The sequence below is a fragment of the Phalacrocorax aristotelis genome, chromosome 1 (genome assembly GCF_949628215.1).
Source record: "Phalacrocorax aristotelis chromosome 1, bGulAri2.1, whole genome shotgun sequence".
Lineage (NCBI taxonomy): Eukaryota > Metazoa > Chordata > Aves > Suliformes > Phalacrocoracidae > Phalacrocorax > Phalacrocorax aristotelis.
In genome coordinates this window covers 1,443,068-1,469,031 of record NC_134276.1, presented here as the reverse complement: position 1 = coordinate 1,469,031, position 25,964 = coordinate 1,443,068, and the positions used below count along the sequence as shown (strand labels likewise).

The 25,964-nt window shown below is 51.8% G+C and overlaps 1 protein-coding gene across 3 annotated transcripts in view; it reads right to left on the bottom strand.

The window, feature by feature from the left end:
* The window catches only part of SLCO2B1 (solute carrier organic anion transporter family member 2B1), a 63,611-nt gene that overhangs the window by 18,317 nt on the left and 19,330 nt on the right, over nucleotides 1–25,964 (bottom strand). For all 3 annotated transcript variants that reach the window (XM_075105066.1, XM_075105240.1, XM_075105153.1), the window contains 6 exons: nucleotides 18,534–18,671; nucleotides 18,271–18,433; nucleotides 16,599–16,826; nucleotides 15,393–15,491; nucleotides 12,803–12,933; nucleotides 1,783–1,891 (listed from right to left, as the gene is read on the bottom strand). In XM_075105066.1, the coding sequence (XP_074961167.1) occupies nucleotides 1,783–1,891; nucleotides 12,803–12,933; nucleotides 15,393–15,491; nucleotides 16,599–16,826; nucleotides 18,271–18,433; nucleotides 18,534–18,671 (868 nt within the window). The remainder of the gene's footprint in view (nucleotides 1–1,782; nucleotides 1,892–12,802; nucleotides 12,934–15,392; nucleotides 15,492–16,598; nucleotides 16,827–18,270; nucleotides 18,434–18,533; nucleotides 18,672–25,964) is intronic.

Below are 25,964 nucleotides of genomic sequence, written 5' to 3'. Positions count from 1 at the left end.
GGAGCCGGGTCTTCCTTTTGTACTGGGATGTGGTGTGAAAAGGGCTCGTGGTGAGGGCGGAACAGGGGCCAGACTGTCCTACAGCATTTCTCCATCACATCTGTTTTGTTCTGTCTCTCCTTTTAAACAAAAAGGGTATAAAATACCAAGGTGATTCAGGCTGGAAAACCTCCAAACGCTATTTTCATAAACTATTGTGTAGAAAAGAATAGTAAAAATAGAGGAAAGGAAGCTTGGCAACAGAAAAATGCAACAAAATAAGCAGGACAATCACCAAATGGGAGGTAAAACTGTCTTTCTAGTGACCTATAGATGAGCTAGCACTGAAGCTTTTAGACTTCAACCAAATTGTCCCCATCCAACCATCACACACTAGCTCCCATCCAGGTTTTGGCTCTAAAAAGAGTTTTATGTCAGAAATCCTGGTGATTTCAGCAAGATTGCTCTCCTGATAAAAAACACAGACACTTAAATTTTTTTCAGGACTGGGCTTTAGGGGATAAATTCTCAGAAATAATGAATTCGTTAGCACAGCTCCTGCAGCCCCGACAACAGGAATCCTGATGCAAGCCCTGAGCCAAACCTGCAGCTCGCGCGGAGGTAAGATGTTTCCTTCCCTCTTCACCCAGGAGGAGGGAGCTCATTTCTATTCATTTTTCAGAGGCAAAGAGCGGAGTGTCAGTGTGAAAATCCCATCTGAGCACTATAAATCTGTTCCCACGCAATCATTTCCATCACACGGGTTTTCTAAATGACAGTGCAACAAGGTCAGCAGGGGAATAAACCCCTGACTCGCTCCTCTCATTTAGCATTAGGCTAGTGAGAAAATGGTGCAACTAGCAGAATGAAAACCTGCCCACGCTTGTCTGGCTGTGCCTGCCCAGCACTGACCTTAATAAAACAGAGAGTTTCCAATAAATTAAAGGGATAATATTCAGGAAATATGGAGAAAGCTGATATGGATTGACTTCAGAGGGTCACTTTTCTTAAATAATTGCCAAAGTGTAGCGCATTTCCTTCAAAAAAACCCACAACCCCCAGCAGTAACCTCCACAGAGTGAAGCCCAGCTGATTCCCTTCAGCACAAAGAGCCTACTCATTTCTAAACAACCTAATTGCACTGGCTTAAGATCACCCTGTGCAAACACGCATCTGATTTTAATTGCGCACACCCTGGCTCCAGGCAGCGCCGGCCACCCTGAGCGGGAGGCAGCCTGGCTCTCATGTTCTCACCAGCCTTGAAAGAGGGGGTCTCAGGAGGCTTTTGGGGATCACAAGCTGCCAGTGCTGCTGGGGGTCTGGTGCCTGCTGTGACCTGAGTGCTGAGCAATAGCAGCTGGATGCACCCAAGCTGCAAAACCCCTCTTTTTTGGGGGGATGGGGGGGATGTCTTTCCCTTCCCACGGCTCTGCTCCAGGCTCACAGCTTGCACTCCTCTTTCATGCCTGGCTTTGGGCTCCAGTGAGGTTTTGGCCTCCCATTCCCCAGATGAGCCATAAAGCCACCGAATGTTGAGAGCTACCAAGCCCAGAGGCTTTGATCAGCACGAGGTGGAGCGGGGTCGTCTGGACATGATGGTAAGCATCTGCTGCAAGCACACCAGGAAGAATCTGCAGACGTAATTAAAGCCAACAGTATCTCAAGGGCTTTCCTAGGAGTTTGGCTGAGCACAGGGAGGAACGTCTCTTTTTCTTATCAGCATTGCAACCTACCCATTGCCAGGATGTATGTGCAAGCAGAGAAACGCCACCCGAGCGGGAGGCGGGGGACGCACACACTTACGTTTGATGAACTTGGTTAGAGAGAGGTTTTGCATCTGTTCGGATCTCGACCTGAGCTGGCTGAGCACATCCTCGCTCTTCTTGCTGCTACTCTCCTTCCCGCTCACCACCTGGGGACAGACGAGAGGCTGTCACCGCACCGACCGTGCCCAAGTTTCCACCAAACTCGCTTTTTTTACAGCTGTGCTGCTGAAAGAAAGGGAAAATCTCCTTCCCAAATCGTGACAGACAGCAGCCCGTGCTTCTTGCAGACCAAGTTTGCAATGTTTCTGGGCTTGGCCAGTGCCTCCCACCCGCGGCTGCTGTTCTGTGCCCACGCTGCCAGGCCTCTGATGGGGCTGAAAGCATCCGTGCAGATGACTCTGTTATAGGGGTAAGAGCCAACTTCCCCCCCCTTTCCCCAACAGTAATGAACTGCACTTTGTAAACATCGAGCCGGGCCGTTAATATGGAAATTCAGGTTTAAGTCTTTGCATCGGGAAAGACGGATACCCTTAGGGAGAGGCTGTTCTTCCCGAGAGGGTCTGTTTTGCCCCTGTGCACGGGGGAAGCAGGCACAGGAACCCATGCAGCGATGCACCCAGACCTCCACCAAAACCAGGTCTGGACGCCGGTTTTGGATGGAGGACGAGCCTTTCCCATGTGTCTCTGTGTGTAACAAGCTGCTGTGCAGGTGCCTTCGCCCCTGCGACCAGCAAGGAGAGCGGACAGCAACTGGAGGAGAAAAAGATCCAGGCAAGGAGGGGGTTTGCGACGGAGGCAAAATATTTTTCCCCTCCTAAGCCGAGAGGGGCTGACCCAGAGCCACCCAACGCAGGGCCGTACCCTTTCCACTCTTCTGCTCCCAGAAATGCCACCTGAATTTTAGCAACTCCTACTCTCTTGAATGCTTTTAAATTTTTTTTAACCATATCTTTCCCACTGAACAGCAGCAGTATGGAAGGGATGTCCTCTCCCACCCTGGTCCATTAAAAGGGATGATCTTACAGCTCTCCCCCCTCTCTATTCAGGGGAACAACGCTTTGCAGCTGGAGGTCAGATGGGTCCAGGTGTCTCTGCTTAATTTAGCCTCCACTGGTGCTTACAGCTCTGAGGGCATTAATCCAGGTGCTAACAGGATTTGCACCCTGGGCATCACGCTGTCACCGCTCACAAGCAAGGAGGTGCTGGCAGAAAAGGAGAGGTGGGAGATAAAGGGCTTGGATCATCTAAGGTCCATCCCGGACTCATTAGAGGATGGCCAAGGAGGCCACCAGCCCCCGGGTTTGTGTCAGCTCTGGTGTGGCCAGCAGGAGCCGGGCAGGGATGGGGCCCCTGTGCTCGGCCCTGGGGAGGCCCCACCTCGAATGCTGGGCTCAGGTTTGGGCCCCTCGGGACAAGAAGGCCCTGGAGGGGCTGGAGCGTGTCCAGAGAAGGGCAGCGGGGCTGGGGCAGGGTCTGGAGCACAAGTGTGCTGGGGGGCGGCTGGGGGGGTTTAGCCTGGAGAAGGGGGGGCTGAGGGGAGCCCTTCTCGCTCTCTGCAGCTGCCTGAGAGGGGCTGGAGTGAGGGGGGGGCTGGTCTCTGCTCCCAAGTCACCAGTGCCAGGGCGAGAGGGAACGGCCTCAAGCTGCGTCAGGGCAGGTTTAGGTTGGGTGTGAGGGAAAATGCCTTCCCTGCCAGAGTGGTCAGGCCCTGGCACAGGCTGCCCAGAGAGGTGGGGGAGTCACCGTCCCTGGGGGGGTTCAACCACCGTGTAGCCGTGGGACTTGGGGCCATGGTTTAGGAGGCCTGGGGGTGCTGGGTTGGGGGTTGGCCTTGATGATCCGAGAGGTCTTTTCCAACCTTAATGATTCTGTGATTCTGTGACTGCATGTCCGAGCAAGCAGGAGTCCCAGGGAGGGGAGGATTTCTTGGATGTGCATTGGATCCCTTGCTCTGCAGGCTTTTAGGGGTATTACTAGATGGAGGGCATTAATTAGATTAGATATGCTACTACACATGTGTAATAGCAGAAAGTGTTCAGCGGAGTGTGGTTTTCACAGAAAACCACAGCATATTTTTAGCCAGAAGGAGAGAGCCAGTAGCCCCGTCTCTGGCACCCCATATCAGCTCAGCAACGGTGCTGTTGCAACTCTCGACACAAGTTTAATATGAGTCAGACAGATTAGTTCATTCAACAGAAATTAGATGTTCTTAAATCACAGAAAGAACTGGACAGCTCTTTGGCCAAAATAATCTTTTTTTCCTTTGAAACCAAGACCGATTATTAAACATAAGAGAGGTCAAAATGTCCCGTGCTGCAAATGCCTTTTTTAAAAAGGCAAAAGCAATAAAACTCCTTTCATGGTTTTTATTAGTAGAGTTTTGAGATTAACACATTTTTCAAATGGAAAAATAAAATCCAGCTTCCTTTCACTTTTCAATTAGGTTACAGGGCCTCTGCTCTAAAACTGCAGCGTTTTTTAGAAAATACATTCAAGCAGTTATTCACTGTGGCTTTCTCAGCTTCCAGTTGTTTATACTTCGGAGTGGTAACAGCCTGCTGGGGACTGTCTGCACATCCAAAAAAACCCCAAAACAGACCCAAATTCCTCAGTCTGGGATGGCTCTGCATGAGCGTGACCCTTGCGAGCGGGACGTTTCTGTGCACATCTGCTGACTTAGCACGCACCCACGGAGCAGCTGCTGTCTGCACACGGAGCAAAGCCCTGGAGGAGGAGAAAAACTCCTCTCCCGGCGCTGCCTTGGCCCCAAAGTATATTTTCTTTTTTTTTTTTTTTTTTGCTGCCTGAAACGATCAGGAAATGCATTCCTCTGGGATGAAGCAGGCGCATTCACATGCCGGGAATCAAGCTGCGGAGGGACCAGCACAAATCCCGCTTGCTGCGGGAAGGGAGGCGGACGGTACTGGCTCGACCGTCAGAGATGCTCGAGCCCTGCCAGCGATGCTGTGCTCCTGCCATAGGGGATTTCAGCATTACTCAGAGCGGGTGGTTTGGCGAGCTGGCATCGGTAGGTGCAATAACACGGGCTGGTTGCTCAGCACCACCCCGGGCCGTCTGCCCCAGCATCGTGCCAAGGGAAAACAAACAGATGTCGGAAACATCTTGCAAAATGCCCCCACACTTGGATTTTTCAGGATGATTCCTTAAAGGACTTTGTTTCCTGGTGCACGTCCACCAGCGGACGGGCTCTTGTTGCACCTCATGTTTTTGCAACGGGATTTTGTCTGTCGCCGTCACTTCCAGCCTCATGGGGGGATGGATGAGGCAGGCAGGTTTTTGAGGAAGGAGGATGAAACTCCCGCACGCTTTGCATTAGGAAGAACATCCCTAACCTGACCTTAACCTGGAGGAAGCCCCCGTTTCCCTGCACAGACATGAATAAATCAGGGCTAAGACCTGACTTTGTCTGCAGGAAAGGCAAATGCAGGCAGCTTGCCTGCGAGCTGGGCTCCTGCTTTCACCTGCCTGCTGTTGCACCTGCGAGAAGGGCAGCCAGAGGTGCTGGCAGTCTCGTTTTATTCAAATACACCACTGGAAAAAGGGATAAATGACCTGCTCTGTGACAGAGGGATTTTTCTTGCTTAATTTGAGGTTTCTGCAGAGTTTCCCTCTGGCTGTGCAGAACCTGGCACTCCCGGCTCAGTGAAAAACAAGGTCAGAGAAGCTATTTTCATATTAAACAAACAAAATGTAAAACCTCATAGCTTGAACAAGAATTATTTTCCTCCTGAAAAGGCCATGCTCCCTACAAACACTTCATTATGCCTCTGCCAGTAAGTGTGGGTCCCACCAGGGACCCTATTTCCTCAAGTGTTAAAATAACCAGCTGACAAGTAAATTACTCACGGGAAATGGGATGCTTATTTTCAGCCACTGTTTGCGCCTGTCTTTAAAGCTCCCTGGGGCAAATCTGGACAGAGACATCAGCCCATTCCTGTAACGTGCCAGCGGCACCACCACGCCCTGCCACTTGGCCCCCAGTTGCTCCTCAGATAATGCCCTGTATTCCCAGTCTGCCTTTGCCGGTGCTTTAGGAGCTTTAATGAGGCAGCCTCGGCACATCACAGCCCCACAAGCAAAGGTTTCCAGGCGAAGACTTAGATTTCCCTGTCTCCACTCTTTAACCTTTCCCCATTAACTGATAACCCAAACTGAAGCAGGCATTTAAGAGAGTTCCCCATCGGTTATTTTCATTTCAGCTTTTCGCGTGCACTGGAAGCACACCGAGCCACTGCTGAATAAACGTGGGAGGTTTTGTATAAATGCAGGCAATCTCTCCCAAGACGGAAACTGGAGAAGTTATTTTTCACTTCCCCAGCGCCGTTGCACAACATCTCTGCGCAGAAGGGTCGAGCCGCTGCCCCAGCACCGTCCCACCATGCCGGACCTGGGATGTCTGCTAGGACCCCTGGGGACAATCCCAGACTGAGCTGTGAGCTGTTTGCACCCTGCAAACACCCTCCGCAGGTTGGGAAGTCCCCAGCGATCCCAGTGAAGGGCGGGAAGCTCCTTGCAGGCTCAGGCATGCTGTGCAATCCCGTGATGTAGCCAAGAGCAGCACCAGCATCCTCGGGGCATCCTCAGGACAGGGCAGGAGGGGGTCCCGGCTGCATTTTGACTGCAGGAGCTTCTCCTCATTCCACACCTTCTGCTTCGGGACTGGAGGGACAGGCGTTGCCTGGACCTTGCCAAGCAATGCCACCTCCAGCAGGAACGGCAGTGTCCAAACACCTGTGGTGGATGTGTGTGGCCAGGACACAAACACATCTCTTTCAAGGTTTCTGCTTGCTTGCAGCCCCCTCCTGCCACTGTGCACCACGTGCTTTGGGGGATAAAACAAGTTGATCCTGTCTGCATGCTGTGGTCCTAAATTTGCCAGCTCCCCACTCCACAGCTTGAGGTTCTGCCCAGACAGATGGGGTTTGCCCTGGGAAATGGGAGGTGACTTCTTAACCCTCTGCTCTGCCGTGTACATCTCCTCCAGGATGGAGCTGCATGTCCAGCTTGGTGTTCCCCTCTTTCCCCAAGCGTCTGCTCCAACTCTCCAGCAGAGCAATTGAAAACAAAGCCTGGAGATATCGCACAGATGACAGAGGACACGTTCCCCCACCAACCCAGCAGAAAATCGCATCAGACGCACTTTGCTAGGCCACCACAGAGCCATCGCGCTCCTGCACGCCCTGAGCACTCCCACAGTTCACGTCCCTCCAGCCCCACCACGAAGTGCCCCCAGAAGTCCAACTCCTCCATTCTGCAATGGATTTCATCTCCTAACCTCTCCCAGCCTCTCCATCCCATCTCACGGGAGATGTCCTTGCCCCTTCCACCTCCCCCGTCAGCAACGCCAAGGAAGGAGCGTGGTTCCTTCCCACCCCGTTTCTGCACTTCGCCCAGTTGAAGCGCCGCACGTGAAGCTTTGATATGAAGGACCCAACACAAAAGAGGCATCACCCTGCTTATGTCTTCTGCTTGGCACCCACATGTCCCCCAGATGAGTGGGTACCTTGGGTTAGGGGATGATGGGTCATATGGATGGATTTATTTAACTCGTGGTCAAATAAAGAAAGGGAATGCAGTACGTCGAATCTCTACAGGCTTGGGAAAAGCAGAATACGCAGCACCAAACGGGAAACCATTAGCTAAAGTGGAGAACATGGAAATTAGGAGAGTAAACACAACATGTCTGAATAGGAGAAAGAGAGGGGAGCATCCCAGAGGGAGGTACGGAGCTGCTGGGAGGTGCTGGTGGCTTCCTTGGTGGTTTGGCAGAGAAGCCACAGCACATATTTTTCAGTAACCCCCTTGGCACAGCAAGAAGACGTGTACTGCTTAATCCACAGAGGAGAAGGAAGGTGGGAATTGTCCATACAGAGTGGGCTGGGACACCATATAGGAAAAACAAGGCAACTAGAGGTCTGAAATAACAGAAACCGAACCAAACTGAGTGCAAAGGGCACTTTAAACTTAGGGTTTAAAAATAAGTTCTGCTGCACAGCTGGAAATGTTGGAAATGAGAGAATGACAAATAGCATCAGGTCTACCCATGCATAAGCATATGGTGCAGCCACGGAAGGAGTTAAGTGAGGGAGAACCGAGGATGGTGTTTCCAGGAGAGCTGGGGAGGGCAGAACCTGCTGCACCAGCACCAGAGACCAGATCCAGACTGGTGCAGCACCAGGAAAACCAGCTTGTGGCTGGGATGGGTGAAGACCAGAGCTGTTGGGTTGGAGAAGCTCTTTGGCAGCGGAGGACTAGCTGCCCTCCCTCCCCCTCAAAAGGGAGGCTTTCTATAACCATGCCAACAGGGCAACGACTAGGAGAAAATATTTAGTCAGGATGAGGGGCAGACCAGCAAACTAAAAGGCTAGACTACAGACTGGAGGTTAGACAAAGCTTTGCAACATCCAGGGAAATAAGCTTCTGAAATGGCCTAATGGTGAGGCTTGGGAGAAAAGCACTGATGAGATGGACTGATATCCAGAGGGGATTGCGTGAGAGAGAACCGGAGCCGACAGGCCTCGGACACGACCAGGACATGTAGACCTGCTTCCCATAAAATCCATCTGAGCTTTCTCACGAGGCATCTGTTTGCAGGTGACTTTACAGGGGAGGCTTTGTCGGGGCAAGAAGGAAGCATCACTCCCCCCGCTTTGTCGGCGTTTGGGAGATGTTTGGTTCTACACAACTCCAGAGCGTCACAGAACGAAATCTGAACCGGGAGATAACTGGGTGCACAAGACAGATCTTGCACGCGAGAAATGCTGAGCAAGGGCAATGCTTCTGCTTTTGTTTAAGGCGCTCCCAAGAGCACCTTTCCCTTTTTCACAGCCCTTTTCACATGGCCTGCGGAGTTGCAGGGACTGGGGAGGTGCTTTACCAGCTGCAGTGTGACAGACGGTAAGCCTGCGAGACAGACAGACACTGTGCCCGAGCAAAACCACGGGGAAAGCCTTTAGCTGGCGGAGTACCACTGCCTGGCATCGCCAGCGACAGATGGTAAAGCATGCCCTAAACTTTGGCTACTCAGCAACTGGAAAATGCTCACGTGCTGTAGCACCCCACAGTCCACGACACAACCCCGAGAGACAGTTCAGGGTCACGGAGGCAGGATTAAACTGGAATTATTGGGAGAAAAAAACTGGTCTTGACTGGAAACAGTTCATCCAGTAACAGCCTCATCCTCTCATCCCCTGCCCGAGATCCTGACAACTTCACAGTTTTGCTGTGATTGTCCTTCAAATAATAGGATTATTCAGGACATTTTGGTGGTAGAAACTTGCCAACAAGTTTCAAAGATGAGGAATAAAAATGTTCTGAGTCTGGGGTGATTGATTTATGAAAAAAGACCGAAAGAGTGAACTCTCATCATTATGTTAAAATGAAGTGCATGAGTCATTCCAGGAACTTCAGAGAAAGAAGCTAGAAAATAAAGTTAAAGCTGGAATGTGGTTGTAGAATAAATAATCTAGATCTGTCTCTGCTGATGGGAGGGGGCAAATAAATCTCCAGACAGACAGAAGGCTGTGCTGTTATTCAGGGTTTGCTGGATGATGACCGTTGAGGAGGATGGTCCTTGGTCTGGAGAAACCACCAAGGGCTCAGATGAGTTGTACAGAGTGAGGCAGGAGAAAGAAAAGAAAACGAAGTTAGGATGAGAATCAGAGAGGAGAAATAGCGCTTTGGGCAGCAAGGAGGACTGAGCCAGGGCCAGGCTTTGCTGCTCTGATTTCATTTGGTGGACTCTGCAGCGGGGAGACGTACCCAGAGCTTGGTGTGGACATGTTATTCCCAGGCAGCCGCTCCATCTACTGAGACATGCGTGGTCCCAGGGGTCTTCAGACAGCAAATGGCGCAAGGACAGCCTGGTCTGAGGCACCTGAAATTCCTTTTTGACCTCCAGAAGTGAAGCCCACAGCTGATGGTGCAGAAACGTCTCAGCTGCTTCTGCAGACAGAGCAGATCTGTGCTTTTCCCATGTGTTGTTACGGAGGTATTTGCTGTGGGTAAGATATTGTGCTGAGGCTTTACAAGCATGGTGGAAAAGCACATTTGATGCTTCAAGTATTTGCAGCTTGTGGTTGCTCTGCTGGGAGATTTTTTTTCCCTGCTTTGGACAGGCAGAAACCCTGAAACTGAAGGCAGCCAAGGAAATGCCGATCGTCTTTGAAGCCGCAGCTGTATTCAGGCAGCGTTGACCCAAAGGTTATCACAATGTCTGTTCTCGCTGATCTGCTGGTCTGTAAAACCCCATGCTCACCCCATCCCTCCCGTCCCCTCTGCGGCACGTTGGGGACGGGGCTTCGTGCTGCAGAGCCTGGACAGGGAGCTACCACAGGGATCCCACCTTTCCTCGCTGCACTGCCGCATCTCCATCCCAACCCAGAGCCAAGCACAAGAAGAAACAACAGCTTTGCTCTGTGCCATGGGAGGAAACCTGGAAGCAACCCTAAAGCCACAGCATGAGCCATCGCGGTTCTGGGGACCTACCGCAAACAGGGCTGCTCTGGCTGGGGTAGAGGAAGGGAAAACTGGTGTCGGTGCTTTACCAGAACTGAGCTTTGTGCCTGGAAACACACATTTCCTTCCTGCATCACATGGCTTGCCAACTGTACCCATCCCTCTACAGGGTTTTGCAATATATCCCCAGCTGATGCTCTTCTGGAGGGGAACCGCGTCGCTAAAGCTCAGGTGCAGTTAATTCGGTGGCCCTGGAGAGGCCGCTGCCTCCAGCTCGCTGGAGGGGAAAGGCGATGGAAGGGCAGTCATGCTTACACCCTTAGCCAAACACTGAGTTACTCCAAGGGCAAACAAGAGAAAGTGATTTATATCTTTTTTTCTGCTATACCTACAGAAAATCGCCCATGATAGCACAGATTTCCTACCCAGCTCCGAGTGCTCCCGCAGCAGACAGATGTTTTACCCAGAACAGCATCTGGAAAAGTTTCTGATGAGGCTTTTTTTTTTTAAGCAGGGCCCCTTGCTGCTGCTGGTGGTGCTGATACCCCCATGGGACGGGCACCAGCTGGCTCAGTTGGCCCTTGCATCTCCCAGTCTGCAAGGCGGGGGGGGGGGGGGCAGAATTTTGCCATCCCTTGGATTATTTTCTTATTATTATTTTTTACTGTAAACATTTTCCAAAAGCTTTCTGGGGGAAAAGGTAAAATGGAGAGAAATTCAGGAAGCTGCAAAGGGATAAATGGGTGCTCAGCCACGTGGAAGCGTTCCCTACAGATATCAGCCAATAAAGCAGGTGACATCTTCCTGCTTATTTCTTAAATCAATATCCAACCAATCCTTCCTTAAACTATTCAAATCTGACCGGACCGATCAGAGTGCAGCACTTGCAAAAAAATACAGTTGTTTTGGTTTAAAGTACATTATTTTCTCTCAAGAGCCATTCATTAAATTAATATTCCCATCAGCCCTAATAAAGAACCTTTCTCCTAAGACGTAGCGTGCCACCCCTGCACACCGAGCAGGCTCTGCTAATATAGATCATCCATAATGACTTTAAAGTGAGCCAAGCCTCACAAGGCTAAATCAGGCACATTGCGTTCAGTATCGCCCTCATCCTGCAACAGGCCGAGCGGCCTCTGCCCCATTACCTCGCAGGACCACAGCACCTTTGCAACCCTCACAGGATATATAACCCAGGAGTAGATCATTCTATCCCAGGAAGTGTAGCTGGTACAACAGGTCACGTTTTCCCAGGCAGGTGAAACCCAAATCTCCCTAAGAATCACTCACTCCTGCGGAAATACAGGCAGTGGCAGGAGAACTGAAGAATTATCCCGCACCAGCCAGTGCATGGACTTGTTCAGACAAGACAGTTTCGACGCTGCCCCAAGGTAAAATACACATGAAAGACAATTACACAGGCTAGAGCACGGCCAAGACATCGAGACGAGCGCAGTTTCACCTACTAAGGTGTCCCAGCAACTTCAGTAACATTCAAAACCATAGCATGATGCGTCCTGCGAAAGAGCAGCTTGTTTTGTATCATCCCTCCCGACGCGCCGATTGCCAGAAAACCGGGACCCGCAGCCAGCAAAGAGCTTGGGAAGCTCGCAGGCTGTTCCACATCTTGGCGCGAGCACCGAAGCACTCAGGAGGGCTCCGGAGATGTAAAAACCCTGCTAGTAAACACAGAGCAAAGTACTGCCAGGGACACGCGTGCCCCGAGCAAACTGCAGGCAGGCGATAACAGGTGGAGGCAGCTAAAGGCTTTTCCCTGCCAGTTATCGCTGAGGACGGAGCAAGGGTGTTTAGGGGCTGAAAAGTGTCTAAAATCCCTTTGACCAGCAAATTGTTCGCAGTGAGAAGAGGGGGTGGGTGAAGCTGGATGCCGGAGCAGCAGCTAACCCTGGGCCCCACGGACAGTGAGGGGTGAAAAGAGGGGTTTTTTTGTGGCGGAAACAAGACAAACCATCCTCCAGCCTCAGTATCTCAAACACCCCCAGGGTACAACCTACTTCTAAAGAAAGGTTCCTGATGCATTAATCATATTTCCTATGAACTGGCAACGATTTCCTCATCAGGCACTCGTGGCTCGTGCTGAAGGGAAACAAGGGCCTTCGGCGCAGCATCTCCCACCAGCTCCCAAAAGAGATTCAGCAGGAGGAGCAGGACCACTGCTTCCCTAGGGAAAGCAAGGAGCCCCACCTCCACGTCAGCCAGGAGGGTGCCTGTGCGAAGGACCCCCACCCGCACAGGGCTTGCCTACGCAGAGGGATCAACACACAGGTGCTATTTCAGTGCCCCACCGAGAAAATGATAACATCCATTAAGCCGCTTGCACCATGCTGGGTTTCACTACGGATCTGCTTAGCATACGAGAGCCTCTGGCACGGGAGGTGAGAGCAAGCCACAGCTCACATCCGACTGTGGGATGCAGCTAGAAACTGCACGGCCGCTTCCATGGATGTTTTTCTCACGGATGCAGAAGCCAGCGCTGGTGGCAAGGGAGGAGTGGGCTTAGAAAGGTATGAGGTATTTGTGTGCAATGCCAAAAGGGCAGCCCGTAGCCCCTCTCCTACCTCTTTTGGCATTTCCCGCGGGAAGAAGAAATAAGGCACTGCAGACACGGCCACGAGACTGGCTGCGACCAGGAAACCAAGCCACCAGGCGCCGACCCACCGCGGGTCTTTGTTCGTGAGCTGGACTCTGTCTGCAACACAAATGGAGAAATGGGAATTAAATCAAAGGTGAACGGAGGGACCCCAGTGCGCCAAAGGGATGGTGGTGGGTGGCCCCAGTCACCCCAGATGCCAGCGTGCTCCAAGGTGGTGGCTCCCAAGGTGAGGACCACCGGTTTTGGGGTCTGAGCAGCATTAGCACCTGACTTGCCCCATGGTGCTAAATCACATTTCATTCTTCATTATCACCAGGGTGTCTAAAGACCCACTCAGGCAACGGGGACAGGGATGTGCTAGAGCTGGAAAGGCAAAGGGAAGCATCCCCATCACAGCTTTTTCAGAGAAGGGATATCCATGTTGTGAAAAAGCCTGGAAATACTCACTCAAGGGGATTATCCATGGTGTGTGGCCATACAGAAGGAAAAATCCTTTCTTAAGGTTAAAATGGAGTTAACTCCAATTAACTTGCAGCATCCGAGAGCACCGGTTTACATTTTTACAGCCTGGCTACACGCACAAGGACCCCCAGTTCACACTTGGACCCTGGAGCTCTGCCCACCAGTCCGGGCCATCTGCCAGAGCCTGGTTTGCAGCTCAACCAACAGAAGCCAATCTTTAAAAATGCTTTAATAAGTTTTATATCCCTTTTCCCTGTCTGTCCGCCTTCAGTTCGGCCTCTCCTGTCGTCCTCAGGGCGCTCTGCCAAAGACAACATTTTCTGTGGGGAGGGCACTTGGCGTAAATAAAACGGGATATGCAAATTCAGTCCGAACTGAGAAATATTTCTGCAGAAAAGGGGATACCTGTAAAAAGACAGCATTCATGAGCAAGCCCAGGAAATGCGTCCTCCTGGAAACCCCTTCCTTAACTGTCAGGTTTAACACCAGCGAGCTGTTCTCGCTGGCGGGGGTGCAATGACAGCTGCCATCAGTTTGCTGCATTTCGGTACGGTGGGTACTGCCACATCTGATCTCCCATCTCAGGAAGTAATGAGTGATAGGTCAAAGAAAATTGATAATCTGCTCCCTGCACGGCCCATTTAGCAAATCGGAATTTTAAATCCCTTCCTGAACAAACACCAGCAAGTTGTGGTGGGTTTTTTTTCTAGAAAAACGTGAGGTTAAATTAGATTTAGCATTGAGCAGCCACGGCTCAATGCTTTCCCCAGTAGGCTGGAGACATCTTTAAGCTAAAGACAGCTCTAAAACCGGGTGTTCTCCAGTTCTGGCTACTCAGGCACATTTCGCATTCAGTGGCCTTCTGCAGAAGAACTGAGCATCAGGGTGTGCAGGCAGCCCGCAGACCCTAATCCCCTTTCTTCATCCTTCAGAGGCAGATAAACCAAGACTCCAGACACCTCGCCAAGGTTCCCCCACTGAGGAGGACGGACAGCTGCAGCCATGAGCTTGGCGGTCGCCTGATAGGAGGAAATGTTGAGACTGGAGTGTGTTCCTGTGCTGCAAATATCGCAAACGTAGAGACTGACAAAGTCCAGGTGAAAAACGCGTCTGGTGAAGTCTGAGCAGGAATGAGCTGGAGGCACTGAGAAGGATCCAGAGCTGATGCACCTGTAGTGTCCACAGCCGCTGCTCGTCCAGCTCCAGCCCTGATGCTCTCTGGTCACCGCCCAAAGGAGCCTGTCCATCGTGAGGATATGCTGAGCTGTACAACGTGGGTCTGCTCTGTTAATTACCAGGAAAGCGCTTCTTGTTTTCCTGGCTGCGTTTCCAGAGCAGCCAAAAAGGAGATTACCACAAATGCTGTGATAGGACAGCTCAGGAAAAGCTTTTAAAGGAAATCCCTTTCATGCTCCTCCTTTGCTCTACCCAGCGTTTCTCTTCTACTTGTTTTCGCCTTCCTCCCATCCTACCCTTCCCTCTGCTTCTTCACACCTCAGGGTCCTGGTATCCATTCTCCATTCCCTCTCTCTTACTTCTCCCCTCCATCTTTCTCCTTCACATTTCTCTCTGGGTTTTGCTTATCCTCCACATCCCCACTCTTCCCTGGTGCTGGCTGGCGGCAAAATGCTCCCGCTGCTGTTGCTGGTCTGTGGCAGAAAATTCGTAGAAGAATGAAAATCGGGGCTGCTCTAAAAGCACAATGTGGATGGGCATCCCGCTGACCAGACCTGGCAGCAGCCCAGGAGTGAGGGACCCCCAGGTCTGAGGGAGGAGGAAGCACTGATTGAAATATGGGATTCCAGCAGCCACTGGGCCAGGTTTAACCCTGCAGATGTGTGACACCGAGTCGGGTGGGAAGGACCACTTATTTGGGCCATCCACCCCAGCACTGGTGGGACGGGTCCCAGAGCATCCCCAGGTGATGGAAGTGGTTTAACAGAGGAGATAGCAGGCGAAGGGAGCCAGCCCCTGGCCCACAGGTTGCACCCCCATCCCTTGGGGGTCGGGATGCCCAGAGAGGGGCTGGACCACTGCTGGCTCAGTGAATGGACAAAGGGTGCCGGCCGCTCTCCAAGGGCACATTCACTCACCTCCAGTGACTTTGTCAATGTCGACATAAAAACGCAGCATGGCAGAGCCCAGCATGAAGGCCACCCCCGGCCCGATGACGGTCACGGAGAACAAGATCCCTGCAGAGGGGCAAGAGCAGAGAGGGGCTCAGCCCTGCATGAAGGGACCAGGGGGGACAGGAGGTGCCTTGAGGCAGGACCACACTGGACCAGGGTCTACTGCATCTGCCTCCAGCACGGGCTATTTCCCTGGCAGCTTTCTTATCTCACACCTTTTGAAGGATAACAACCCCATGCTTTCCAGGCTCCCTTTGCAGGAAAGGTTTTGCAAAGCTCAACTCTTCCCTGCCACTTTTCTTTACCCTTCTAGAAAGACTGAAATACACCCAGGAACGAGATGTGGCCCTTGTCATAAGAAATCCAGGAAACGCAAAGGTTTTTTTACAAGGTTAAGGAGACAAAAGTTATCAGCAAACTCTCCTATGTGAATTATGGATTAAAAAACTAAGCACATGTAAGATTCAACTCCTATCTTTTAGGTCATCCTTTCAAATGTGGTTCAGAGGTTTGGAGCATCTACCAGGCAAACTTTGATGGTGGTACTTGCAATTTCTTCACAGTAATGACCTCTTTTTGAGCCACCTTTGCTGTCCCATTCAGTTCAAAAGGCAGATAAAGCTGGAAAAGGGCTAGAAGGACCTACAAGGACCATCTTGTCCATCCCACCACCCTGGGACATCCCTTGCAGCTGTGTGCCCAAGCTGTTCTCCAGCACCACCTCGGCTGAAGGACACTTGCACACCTCCCAGGTGGTTCATCCTGCTTTTTTAGCTTCCTGTAGTTTTCCCTATATGTAAACAAAGTCTTCATTGCTGCATCTTAAGCCCATAGCTGCCTCCTGTGACCACGGAGATCACATTACCCCTCTTCTCCTTGTTGAAGCCTTTTTGGAGGAGGACACGGTTATTGCGTCCCTCTCCGGCTTGTCTTTCTCGGTCCAAAAACCCCAGCATCTCCCCTAAATCATGTTTTCCAGCACTCCAGGTATGTCTGCCATTTGTCCAAGCTTGTAGCAGATAAACTATTTCTGCAGAAACCTTCCTAGCACCGGGTAGAGCAGAAGGGCTATAGCAAGCTCTGCTGTCATTAATGCAAATTAGTACGTCTGGCTGTATTATACAGGGCTAATTCTGGTTTCCCCTCCCCCCAGAGCAGCCCCAGCCTTACCCAGGTAGAGGGGGGAGTTCCTCTCACTGGCAAAGTCGTCGATGTAGGAGATCCCAAAGGGCTGGATGGGGACGCCACCGATGCCCAGCAGCACCTGGGCGATGAACATGACGAGGAGAACCTCGTGGTTCTCCTTGGCAGTGTGGGGGGTGCAGCCGGCATCGCTGAGGTTCCCCCGGGACCCCAGCACCCCAGGCTGGCACAGGTCTGTGGTGTTGCTGAACATGCCTGCGATGACAAGGGGAGCAGGTCTAAGGGGCTCGGTCTGGAGAAGGAGCTTCCCCGAGCAGCGTGCACGTAGATAGGTGCTCGGTAGATTGCAGGTGGGAAACATCAGTGACAGAAAATGCAAAGAAAGTGCAAATATGACTGTGCAGATGTCCACAGCTAGATGGATGCACGTGCCACGAAAAGCCACCTCCATGGAAAAAGCAGAGTTGAGATCACCTTCAGGACCTTCGACAGACCTTGCAATAAAGGCAAGTGAGCGAACTGCGCATTTCATGAATAGCTACTCAGGAGACGAGGATTCATTTTACGCAGAAATGGATTACAAAGCTGCCTCAGTGAAAGTGCTGATTCCAGCACCCTTATCTTCCTTAAAATACTGGGGGAGGGGCCGGTGCTGTTTATAGCAGGATTTCCATGGTTATGCCCCAAATCATATGCAACTTTGAGTGCTTGGCGCACGGCCACCTGCACCAGCACTCCTGAAACGCATGGCTAATTGTTTCCAAACTGTCATTAGCACCTGACCCCTGTTCCCAGCCATGAATTATTCACTTATTAAGTCCTCCTTTGGTGGCTGCAGCTGTGTGAACCAGCTGCGCTCTCTCTGATGAGCCAGAGAGAAGCTGCTTGGTGGAGGTTTCTAAAAGATTTGCAGATTCACGGCAGGATTTAGGAAGGTAACGAAAGAGTGGTTTTCTCCTTTCTCTTCTCATCCCTTCACCTTCTTTCGGGGAGAAAAATCCCCAAATCCACCCTGACCTGCTCCTCCATGAGCGATTTACACCTGCATGTCTCTCACAGGAGCTTGATTTTCTAGCGGGGTCTAAAACCTCAGAGCATTCCCTCAAAGACAGCTCAGCTAGGCATGGGAAGACAGGTGAGGTACCCCAAAAGCAGAAGTTAGGTGTGAAACTAACGCTTCCCCATCTCAGGCAACAGCATTTCACCCCCAAAGCTTCCCCGTTGGGTTGAGTCAAGCTCCTTCCCGCACCTCTTGGCTCCTTCCCGCACCTCTTGTTTCCTTCCCATAAAGGGCTTCAGAGTTCATGAGACCTTATCTTATCTGCAGTATGAAAGTAAGGGAGCAGTTCATGTGCATGAGGACAACTTGGCTCAAAGTGCGGAAGATGAAAGCACCGATGGCTGGGGAAGTCCTTTCTCCTACCAGGTGCTCTCTGCTGCATGGGTGTGCAGAAGACAAGGGGAATCAGAGGCACAGCCTACATTTTGATGGTTTTCATGCCTTTTCCCATGGTTCCAGCTGTCCCCTGGCTCTGCTTCCCACCATCAGCTGTTGCCTCTCAGGACTGAGATTATTTTGTTCTCATAAAATTAAAATTCCTTGAGGACAAACCACAGCTGGAAGCTCCCGACCCCTTAAGGGAAGGTCATTTCCTTTATCTGCCCCAAAAGGCACAAAGTAAGTTCCTAGAGTACCTACTGGCAACGGACTGGTCATACTCGTAGGGTCCAGTTATGAAGTGGGGGAGAGACATGAGGAACCCGGCCAAGGAGACGAGGATGGCACCGCAGCCGATGAAACGGGGTCTGTGCACTCGGCTCCCGAAGTAACTTATGAAGACGATCAGCAAGGTGTTTCCAACCTGCAGCAGGACACACAGACCAAGAGGTCTCACAAGGGAACGAGAGGAACATGGGGAGAGCTTTCACCAGGTGGACTAGGAGAAACAAGCTGGTTTTCACCTCATTGAAGGAAGCGAGCAGCCCTGACGTCTGGCTGGAGAGGCCATATCGTCTCTCGATGGTTGAGATGGAGCTCTTCAGATAGCCGGAGACCAGGAGCTGGGAGAGCTGCAGGAGCCCGTGGCAGAAAACGAAGAACTGCCAACACAAAAAAGAGAACCCAGCATGATTAGTGCAAGCTGCAACATAAAAAACTGCATCTCCTACGCATAGGTGTGATTATTGAACATCAACCTTTGACCATGAGCCTTTGAAATATATACTTTCATTCCTGTCATCAGCGGTCTTCTGAAATTAGGTCAGGGCCATTAAATAGTCCTCTGCCAGAAATGACAATAGGGTTAGCGTTTGCAAGGAGAGCGTAGTTTCTTCAGCTGAAAGTGGCTTTGGACAAAGAGATCACTTCACTTGGGATACTGCTTGTTTGTGTTGGCCTTGACCCCAAGATCCAGCAGCAGAAGTGGAAAGTTGTGCAGCCTTCCCACTCCCACCCAGCCTGAGGCAGTGCTGGCACTCCCATCCCCAGTGCTGGCAGGAGCTCTTCTGGGACAGGAACGAGCCCTTCCAAACACAGCCATAAACAGCTTCTTTAGAGACTAAAGGCAGGAGGTCAGGGACAATAGTTCAGGCTTTCAGTTTTCCTTTCCTTCTGGATGTAAAGGGCATATCTCCTTTTGGAAAATGTGACGATTCCTCTCCACTTCCAGAAGGAAACCTTGCCAAAGACCATCAACTTCCAGAAAATCATCTGACCTCGTCTCCTCCAGAGTTTGGGACGTGCAGGTGCTCGGCTGCCCAGGCGAACACGTGGCTCGAAGTGCCCCGCCAGTACTGAGAGCAGCATCCATTTTCCAGCTCCTCACACAGAAGCATTTTGCAAGTGCCACACAAACTGTCCTGGGATGGATGGAGACCACTTCCCCTTCATCCACAGCTTTGCAAAGTACTCGGGCAAAGGAAAGAAGCTGGCAAGCCATCTCCTTCCCTGCTGCCACGTGGCTCTCCACAAGCATCCTTCCAGTCCCCAAATGAGATAAAACAAGCTGACCAACCCCAGCGGTCACATGCCCTAAGGAGACGGACCACTCATCCCGCTGCAGGACCGGCTGAATATCCCTGGGTCCCTGCAGATCTGCTGCCCTCAGCCTTGGATGCTGCCCGAAGCCACAGGGTGCAGCTTTTGGCAGGTGTTTTCCCAGTGACGGCCCAGAGCAGAGCATTGCTCCAGCTCTGCCTGTTTTGCAGCCAGCTCCTGCCAGGCAGGAGTCTCGCCCAGAGGAGCTGCTCAGCCTGGCCTGGATTTCTGCTACGTCTCGTTCTGATCCAGGGCTGAAGTGAGGTCACCGCCTAACTGGGCTGCTCCGCAAGCAGAGGGGCTGTTTACAGCACAAAAAGGGAAATAGTGGATGGTCAAACCCCCTCAGCTCCCCGAGAGCTGGAGCACCGGGGGATGGGTACCACCACCAAAAGTGATGCGTTGGCATCGTGCAAAGCAGGATGCAAACCAGGGCCTTCCCCCTTCCACGCTCGTGTCACCGCTGAGGGGTGCAATGTGTTTGGACCAGGAAAATGTCACCCAGCCAAAGGAAAGCTTTCCCAGAGTCAGCTTTGCTCAAACGGCTACGCTCCTGCAAGACAGGCTGACTGTTTCCTGCATACACATGTCCAGATGGAAATGTGGAGGGTAGTTTAATTTTTTCCAGGCATCCATAACTCGCAGCTTAATGGGTATGGAAATCCTTCATGGCATGCTGGTTTACATCAGCTCAGCAGCCACCCACCACTGCCCCACCTCCTCTTCAGCACAGGAGATCAAATTGGGCTGGGAACCTGCTGTTTTATTCTCCCCTATCTGGGCAGACTAAAATACAGAAAAGAGAGACGGCCCTGCAAAGGACTCGCAGTGGCTTGGTGTCAGCACCGGGCAAGGACCCCAGTTCTTCTGGCTCCAGGGCCATTTGCTGTCAGCCATCAGATCACAGCACGGCTGGTGAGCTGCCAAGGAAAGAAGGAGCAGACTCATGGACTTTAGGTCTGCTGGAGAGATACACATCCCTCCTTGGCTGCACGCACGATGCTGCATTCTGTCTGGCAGCAGAAACCACTTGTTTACATTTTTATATCCAACCAAGACATCCGGCTCTCCAACTTGTATGGTCCAGAAGGATGCTCGTTGCACGTGGAAGAGGAGGCCATTATGACACCAGCGTGACCCTCGTAAACAGAGGGAGACAATTCCTTGAGGACCACCTGCTGTAGAGCATAAGCTCAGCTTTCCTTGAGAGCCACAGGAAATAAATGCCCACAGTATCCCCAGGCTGTCAGAGGTCATATGGACATGCACGCCAACATGTGCTTCTCCTCTCCCAGGAGATCTCAGCAAGGCTAACCCTACAAAGCCTGCATTCATCTAAATCCTTCCATGCCAGCAGAGTCTGCTTCTTCATACTCCCAGCAAAGAGAGGGAGAAACAGCAGACAGCAGTGTTCTTAAGAATGAAGGCAACACACTAAAATCAAATAATGCCTGCTTATCAGCTCCCAGGAAACAAACCTCCCAACCTAGAGCATCTCTTTCCACCCCCTCAAATCACAGGCTGTGAATCCTGTCCCCATCACAAGCCTAACGTGGGCTTCAAAGGGGGGTGTGACACCAAGAGCTATGATTCAGGTCTCCTCCATTCACATGCGTGGCTGCAAGCCTAGTTTTGGTTGAGACCCAAAGGTTAAGTCTACACTTGTGAATGAAACAGGCTGAGGACCATTCCCTGATGCCAAGGCCAGTGGGAACAGAATAGCCTGCATCCATCCTACCAAACCCACTGATCGTTCAAAATAGGGCAGTTTCACCCAAAAAGCTTGCTGGCAATGGTCCCCAGTCCTCAGCTTCCCAGTTTTTTGGGAAACCAGTAGCTGACCCAGGGCCGAGACATGGAGTAGGTGATAATTCAGAAGTACAGCCAGATGAGCTGTAATGCTGAGGTCTGCTCGGGGCCTCAGTATGCAAAATGCCCCCTCCATCGCTGCAGGAGCTGATCTGGGGACCGGCATCAACATGCCTAGCCACGGTCCCCTAACCTGTGCTAGGGGGAGGGTGCAGGGCAGGCTCGGTCCTGCCTTTGGGATGTGCCCAGCAACGCAGCCCAGACCACGATGCTCACCAGAAGAGGGTTTTGGTTTTCTCCCAGCGAGCTGCTGTTTTCAGCTTCCATTGTCCAGACCAAAACCCTACACTGGAAGAATAATCCTGCATTTTCTGCAGCCCACAGAGAAACCACCACCTGCATTCCCTCCCTACCGCCCCCGCCCAAGTCTGCTTGGGTTTGGGGGATGCCCTCCACGCCATAGCCTAGAGGGCAGGACTTCAGGGGATGAGCATCCGGACTTGGAGTGCAGAGACCCCCTTCACTGAGATCTGCAGTGTGTTTTTATAGGCTTATCTTTCCCTTTTCTGGAAGAGAAAAGCATCACACAGAGAGAAGAGCTAAAGCCTGGGTCAACCAGAACAAGGAAGGGCTGGTTGAGGATGTGAGAGCTGGGGGTAGCCTTGGCTGCAGTGACCACGAGATGGTCTAGCTCAGGATACTGCATGGTAGAAGCAGGGCAACAGGTCGGGTTGCAACCTTGGACTTCAGGAGAGCCAAGTTTGGCCTCCTCAAAGACCTGCTTGGGGGAACCCCATGGGTTGGGGCTCTAGAAGGCAGGGGGGTCCAAGAGAGATGGACAGTATTCAAGGACCACTTCCTCCAAGCTCAAGATCGGTGCATCCCTGGGAGGAAGAAGTCAAGCAAAGGAGCCAGGAGACCCGCAGGGATGAGCAAAGAGCTTCCAGAGAAGCTCAAATGGACAAAGGAGGCTTACAGGATGTGGGAAAGGGGACTGGCCACTTGGGAGGGATATAGGAACGTTGTCAGGGTATGCAGAGATGTGACGAGGAAGGCCAAGGCCCACTTGGAATTAAATCTGGTGAGGGATGTCCAGGACAACAAGAAGGGCTTCTTCAACTACCTCAGTAGTAAAAGAAAGACTGAGGAAACTGTGGGCCTGCTGCTGGCCGAGGTGAGGCAGGACGCAGAGAAGGCAAGTTACTGAATGCCTTCTTTGCTTTGGTCTTTACTGCTGAGGCTGGCCCTCAGGCATCCCAGCCCCCAGAGGTGAGAGAGAAACTCCGGAGAAAGGAGGATTTCCCCTTGGTTGAGGTACCGTGTCCAGTTCTGGGCCCCCCAGTTCAAGAAGGGCAGGGAACTGCTGGAGCAAGGCCAGCGCAGAGCTGCCAAGGGGATCAGGGGCTGGAGCATCTCCCTTGTGAGGAAAGGCTGAGAGACCTGGGCTTGTTCAGCCTGGAGAAGAGAAGCCTGAGGGGGGTCTCATCAGTGCTTATAAATACCTGAAGGGTGGGTGTCAGGGGGATGGGGCCGGGCTCTTTTCAGTGGTGCCCAACGCCAGGCCAAGGGGCCACGGGCACAAGCTGGAACACGGGAAGTTCCAGCTGAACATGAGGAGAAACCCCTTTGCTGTGCGGGTGCCAGAGCAGGGGCACAGGCTGCCCAGAGAGGCTGTGGGGTCCCTTCCCTGGAGACATTCACCCCCCGCCTGGACGCGGCCCTGTGCCCCTGCTCTGGGGGTGCCTGCTCCAGCAGGGGTGGGATGGGATGGGCTCCCGAGGGCCCTTCCAACCCCCACCAGTCTGGGATTCTGTAATGCAAGGGTATGAGGGCATCATTGGTGGCAGGGCACCCCAAGGGGATTGCAGCAGTTTAAGGAAACTGGAGGAGGAGGACAGTGGTCTGGGTAACACCAGGAGGTGTTGGGGTGGTTAACGACAGCCCAGAAAGAGCCCTCAGATATGCACTGTGTCCCACCGAGGGGGTGGGGGTGGTGAAGAGCTACAAAGGCATCTGACCACAGTGCAAACAGCAGGATGCAACGAAGGGAAGGAATTCCCCATGGGCTGCCTGGCAGAGCTTCCTCAGATCAAGCCATCGATAGCAGTTTTTAAACATTTCAATCTCTTTTCTTCAATGCGTGCCTTTTTTAAAAGCGCTAACAGCCAAACACATTAGAGGGACCAACTTCTAACACTTCTGCAGTTTGTGTTTTGAAAGAGAAAAAACCAAGAGATTTATAAAAACCTGGGTACCCAGAGGGTAACTGCACTAGTTGCTGCACAAAAGCTTTTAGACACAAGTCAGAAACCCAGAGCGAGCTGGGAAACATTTAGAACATCAAAATCAAGATGGAAATCGTTGAGAAGCAAGAAGCGAACAGGAATGTGAAGACCATTGGTTGCATTTTCTCCAACACCTCCAGCGATTTGAAGTCAACTAGTTTTGGGAAAATGTCACAGAAAAACTCGGCTTTTTGCAGGATCTGCCAGACTTTCTGTGTTTCCCATTTCTCCATGGAGGACACCTGCCTGGAGGTATTCAAAAAACATGTAGGCATGGCATTTCAGTGCATGGTTTAGGAGGCCTGGGGGTGTTGGGCTGGGGGTTGGACTTGATGATCCAAGAGGTCTTTTCCAACCTTCATAATTCTGTGATTCCATGACAGTTATTTACTTTCCTAAGGCAGCGAAGTGGGAGATCCTGCAATTAAAGCTCTGCAAGGCCAAGTTTTCTTCTTGCTTCTCAGGGGATCACTGTGGGCAACCACCCTAACCACGGAGCATGTTTAGGCTGGGGAATATTTTAATAAGTGAGAAACAGGGAGCTGGTAATTACTAGTGTCTGATTTGCAGTTTGCCCATTGCAGCTGTGATGATCATGGTGGGTGGTCAAGCCCCAGCAGTGTGGCTATCACAGTGCTCCTCTGGGACCTCCCATGATACTTGGTGCAGGGACGACCACGTGCAGCCGCAGATGCCACCCTGGCCCTTTCTCAGCTAGATCTGGGAGACAGCCCATGCCGCAGGGCAAGCAGATCCTCTGCACCATCTTTCTGTGCGATATCCAGGTACTTCTCCCAAGGATTTGAGGCTGGGGTCTCTCTACACCTGGACTGGGTCTGATGGGCTCCCCAGCAGCACGAGAGGATTGGAAGGTGACCTGGGTCTGCAGACGCCAGCCTTCTCCCAAGACCCAGGCCCCAACAGCAGGTCACAGTCATGGCAAGACAGGAGCAGCCCCAGAGCTGGGGGCTCCCAGAAGCAACCCAAGCCTAGCTGTCCGGCACCTCTTTCCCATTATGGGCCAAGCCATGCTCACATCCCTTCCCCTCTATGTCAGTAGAATTAAAACAACTCGGAGAATCCAAACAAGCATTTGTGTAGGCTGAGGGGGAAGGAAGGGAAAGATTTTTTTAATGGCTTTTTTTATATACAAAGATCTGTGAAGCATTACTATAAGAGCCTGCTCAGGCTTTATGTTGGGATAACACCAAACACCACACTAGAGCAGCAACAGAGGGTGCTTGGTACTGATGTACCCCTGCCAAAAACAACCCCCTTGCAGTGCCAGGGTGCAGAGCAACCTTCCTCCTCCGGAGATGTGCCACCGCCACTGCCCACCACCAGCGAGGCATGGAGAGTCCCTGAGACATCTCCCCAGTGCCCCAGAGGGAAGAGCAGCATCCCTGCCGGGTCTTTGGTGAGGTGCCCTCACCCACAGGCATCGACATCCCAACCCAATGTCTACACCCTCCACAACCAGCACCGGGATGAGCGCATCCCCGCTCTCCCACGTGTTGAACAAGGAGCTTCCCTGCAATTGTGCACTCTCAGAGGAACTTGCTGCTTTCCTGCTTTTCTCTATATTTTTGTATATATTTTTGCAGGCTTTGCTCTACTAAGCCTTGCATGGCGTCGGCGAGGTATTGCTGCTCCCACTCTGCACGCGTAAAGACGAGAGGAACGTGCTCAATTCTAAGCAGCCAATAAATTGCAGGACTGGGGATTAAACGCCAGTATCTCTTCTCTCAGTAGTCTGGGAAAAACTTCTTACAAAGCTTCCGTTGCGTGTCTAGTGTTGATCGTGCAGTTTGGAAACAAATCCTCCATGTAAGGGCTCTGAAAGCTGCACCGCAGTCTTGCCCCAGTTGTCACAGGGAAGTCCCTAGCTCACTGTTTCCATGTGTTTGGGAGACTTTTGCTGCTATTTTAAGAAAGGGGTTTGTGCCTTAACACATGATAAAATCCCGTGCACTGGGCTGTGTTTACAGAGAGGAGAAAACAGGTTTAAGAGGAAGCAGCTTGCTCCAGTTGAAACAAAGCCAGTGGTGTGTAATTGGGCACAAGCCCCTACCACTGTGCAGAACCACTTGTAATAAAGCCTTGGGGCAGGGACAGCTCTAGTTTGTTCTTGAACTAAAGCACAGAGCAGAAAACATCAAGGGCTGAAGCTCATGCAGAGGGTGAATGTCCTCAGCCAGCCCCTCCATAGCTTTAGGAAGTGGGCACATGCACCCGTCCCTTGAGGAGGGGTGTTGGATCCAT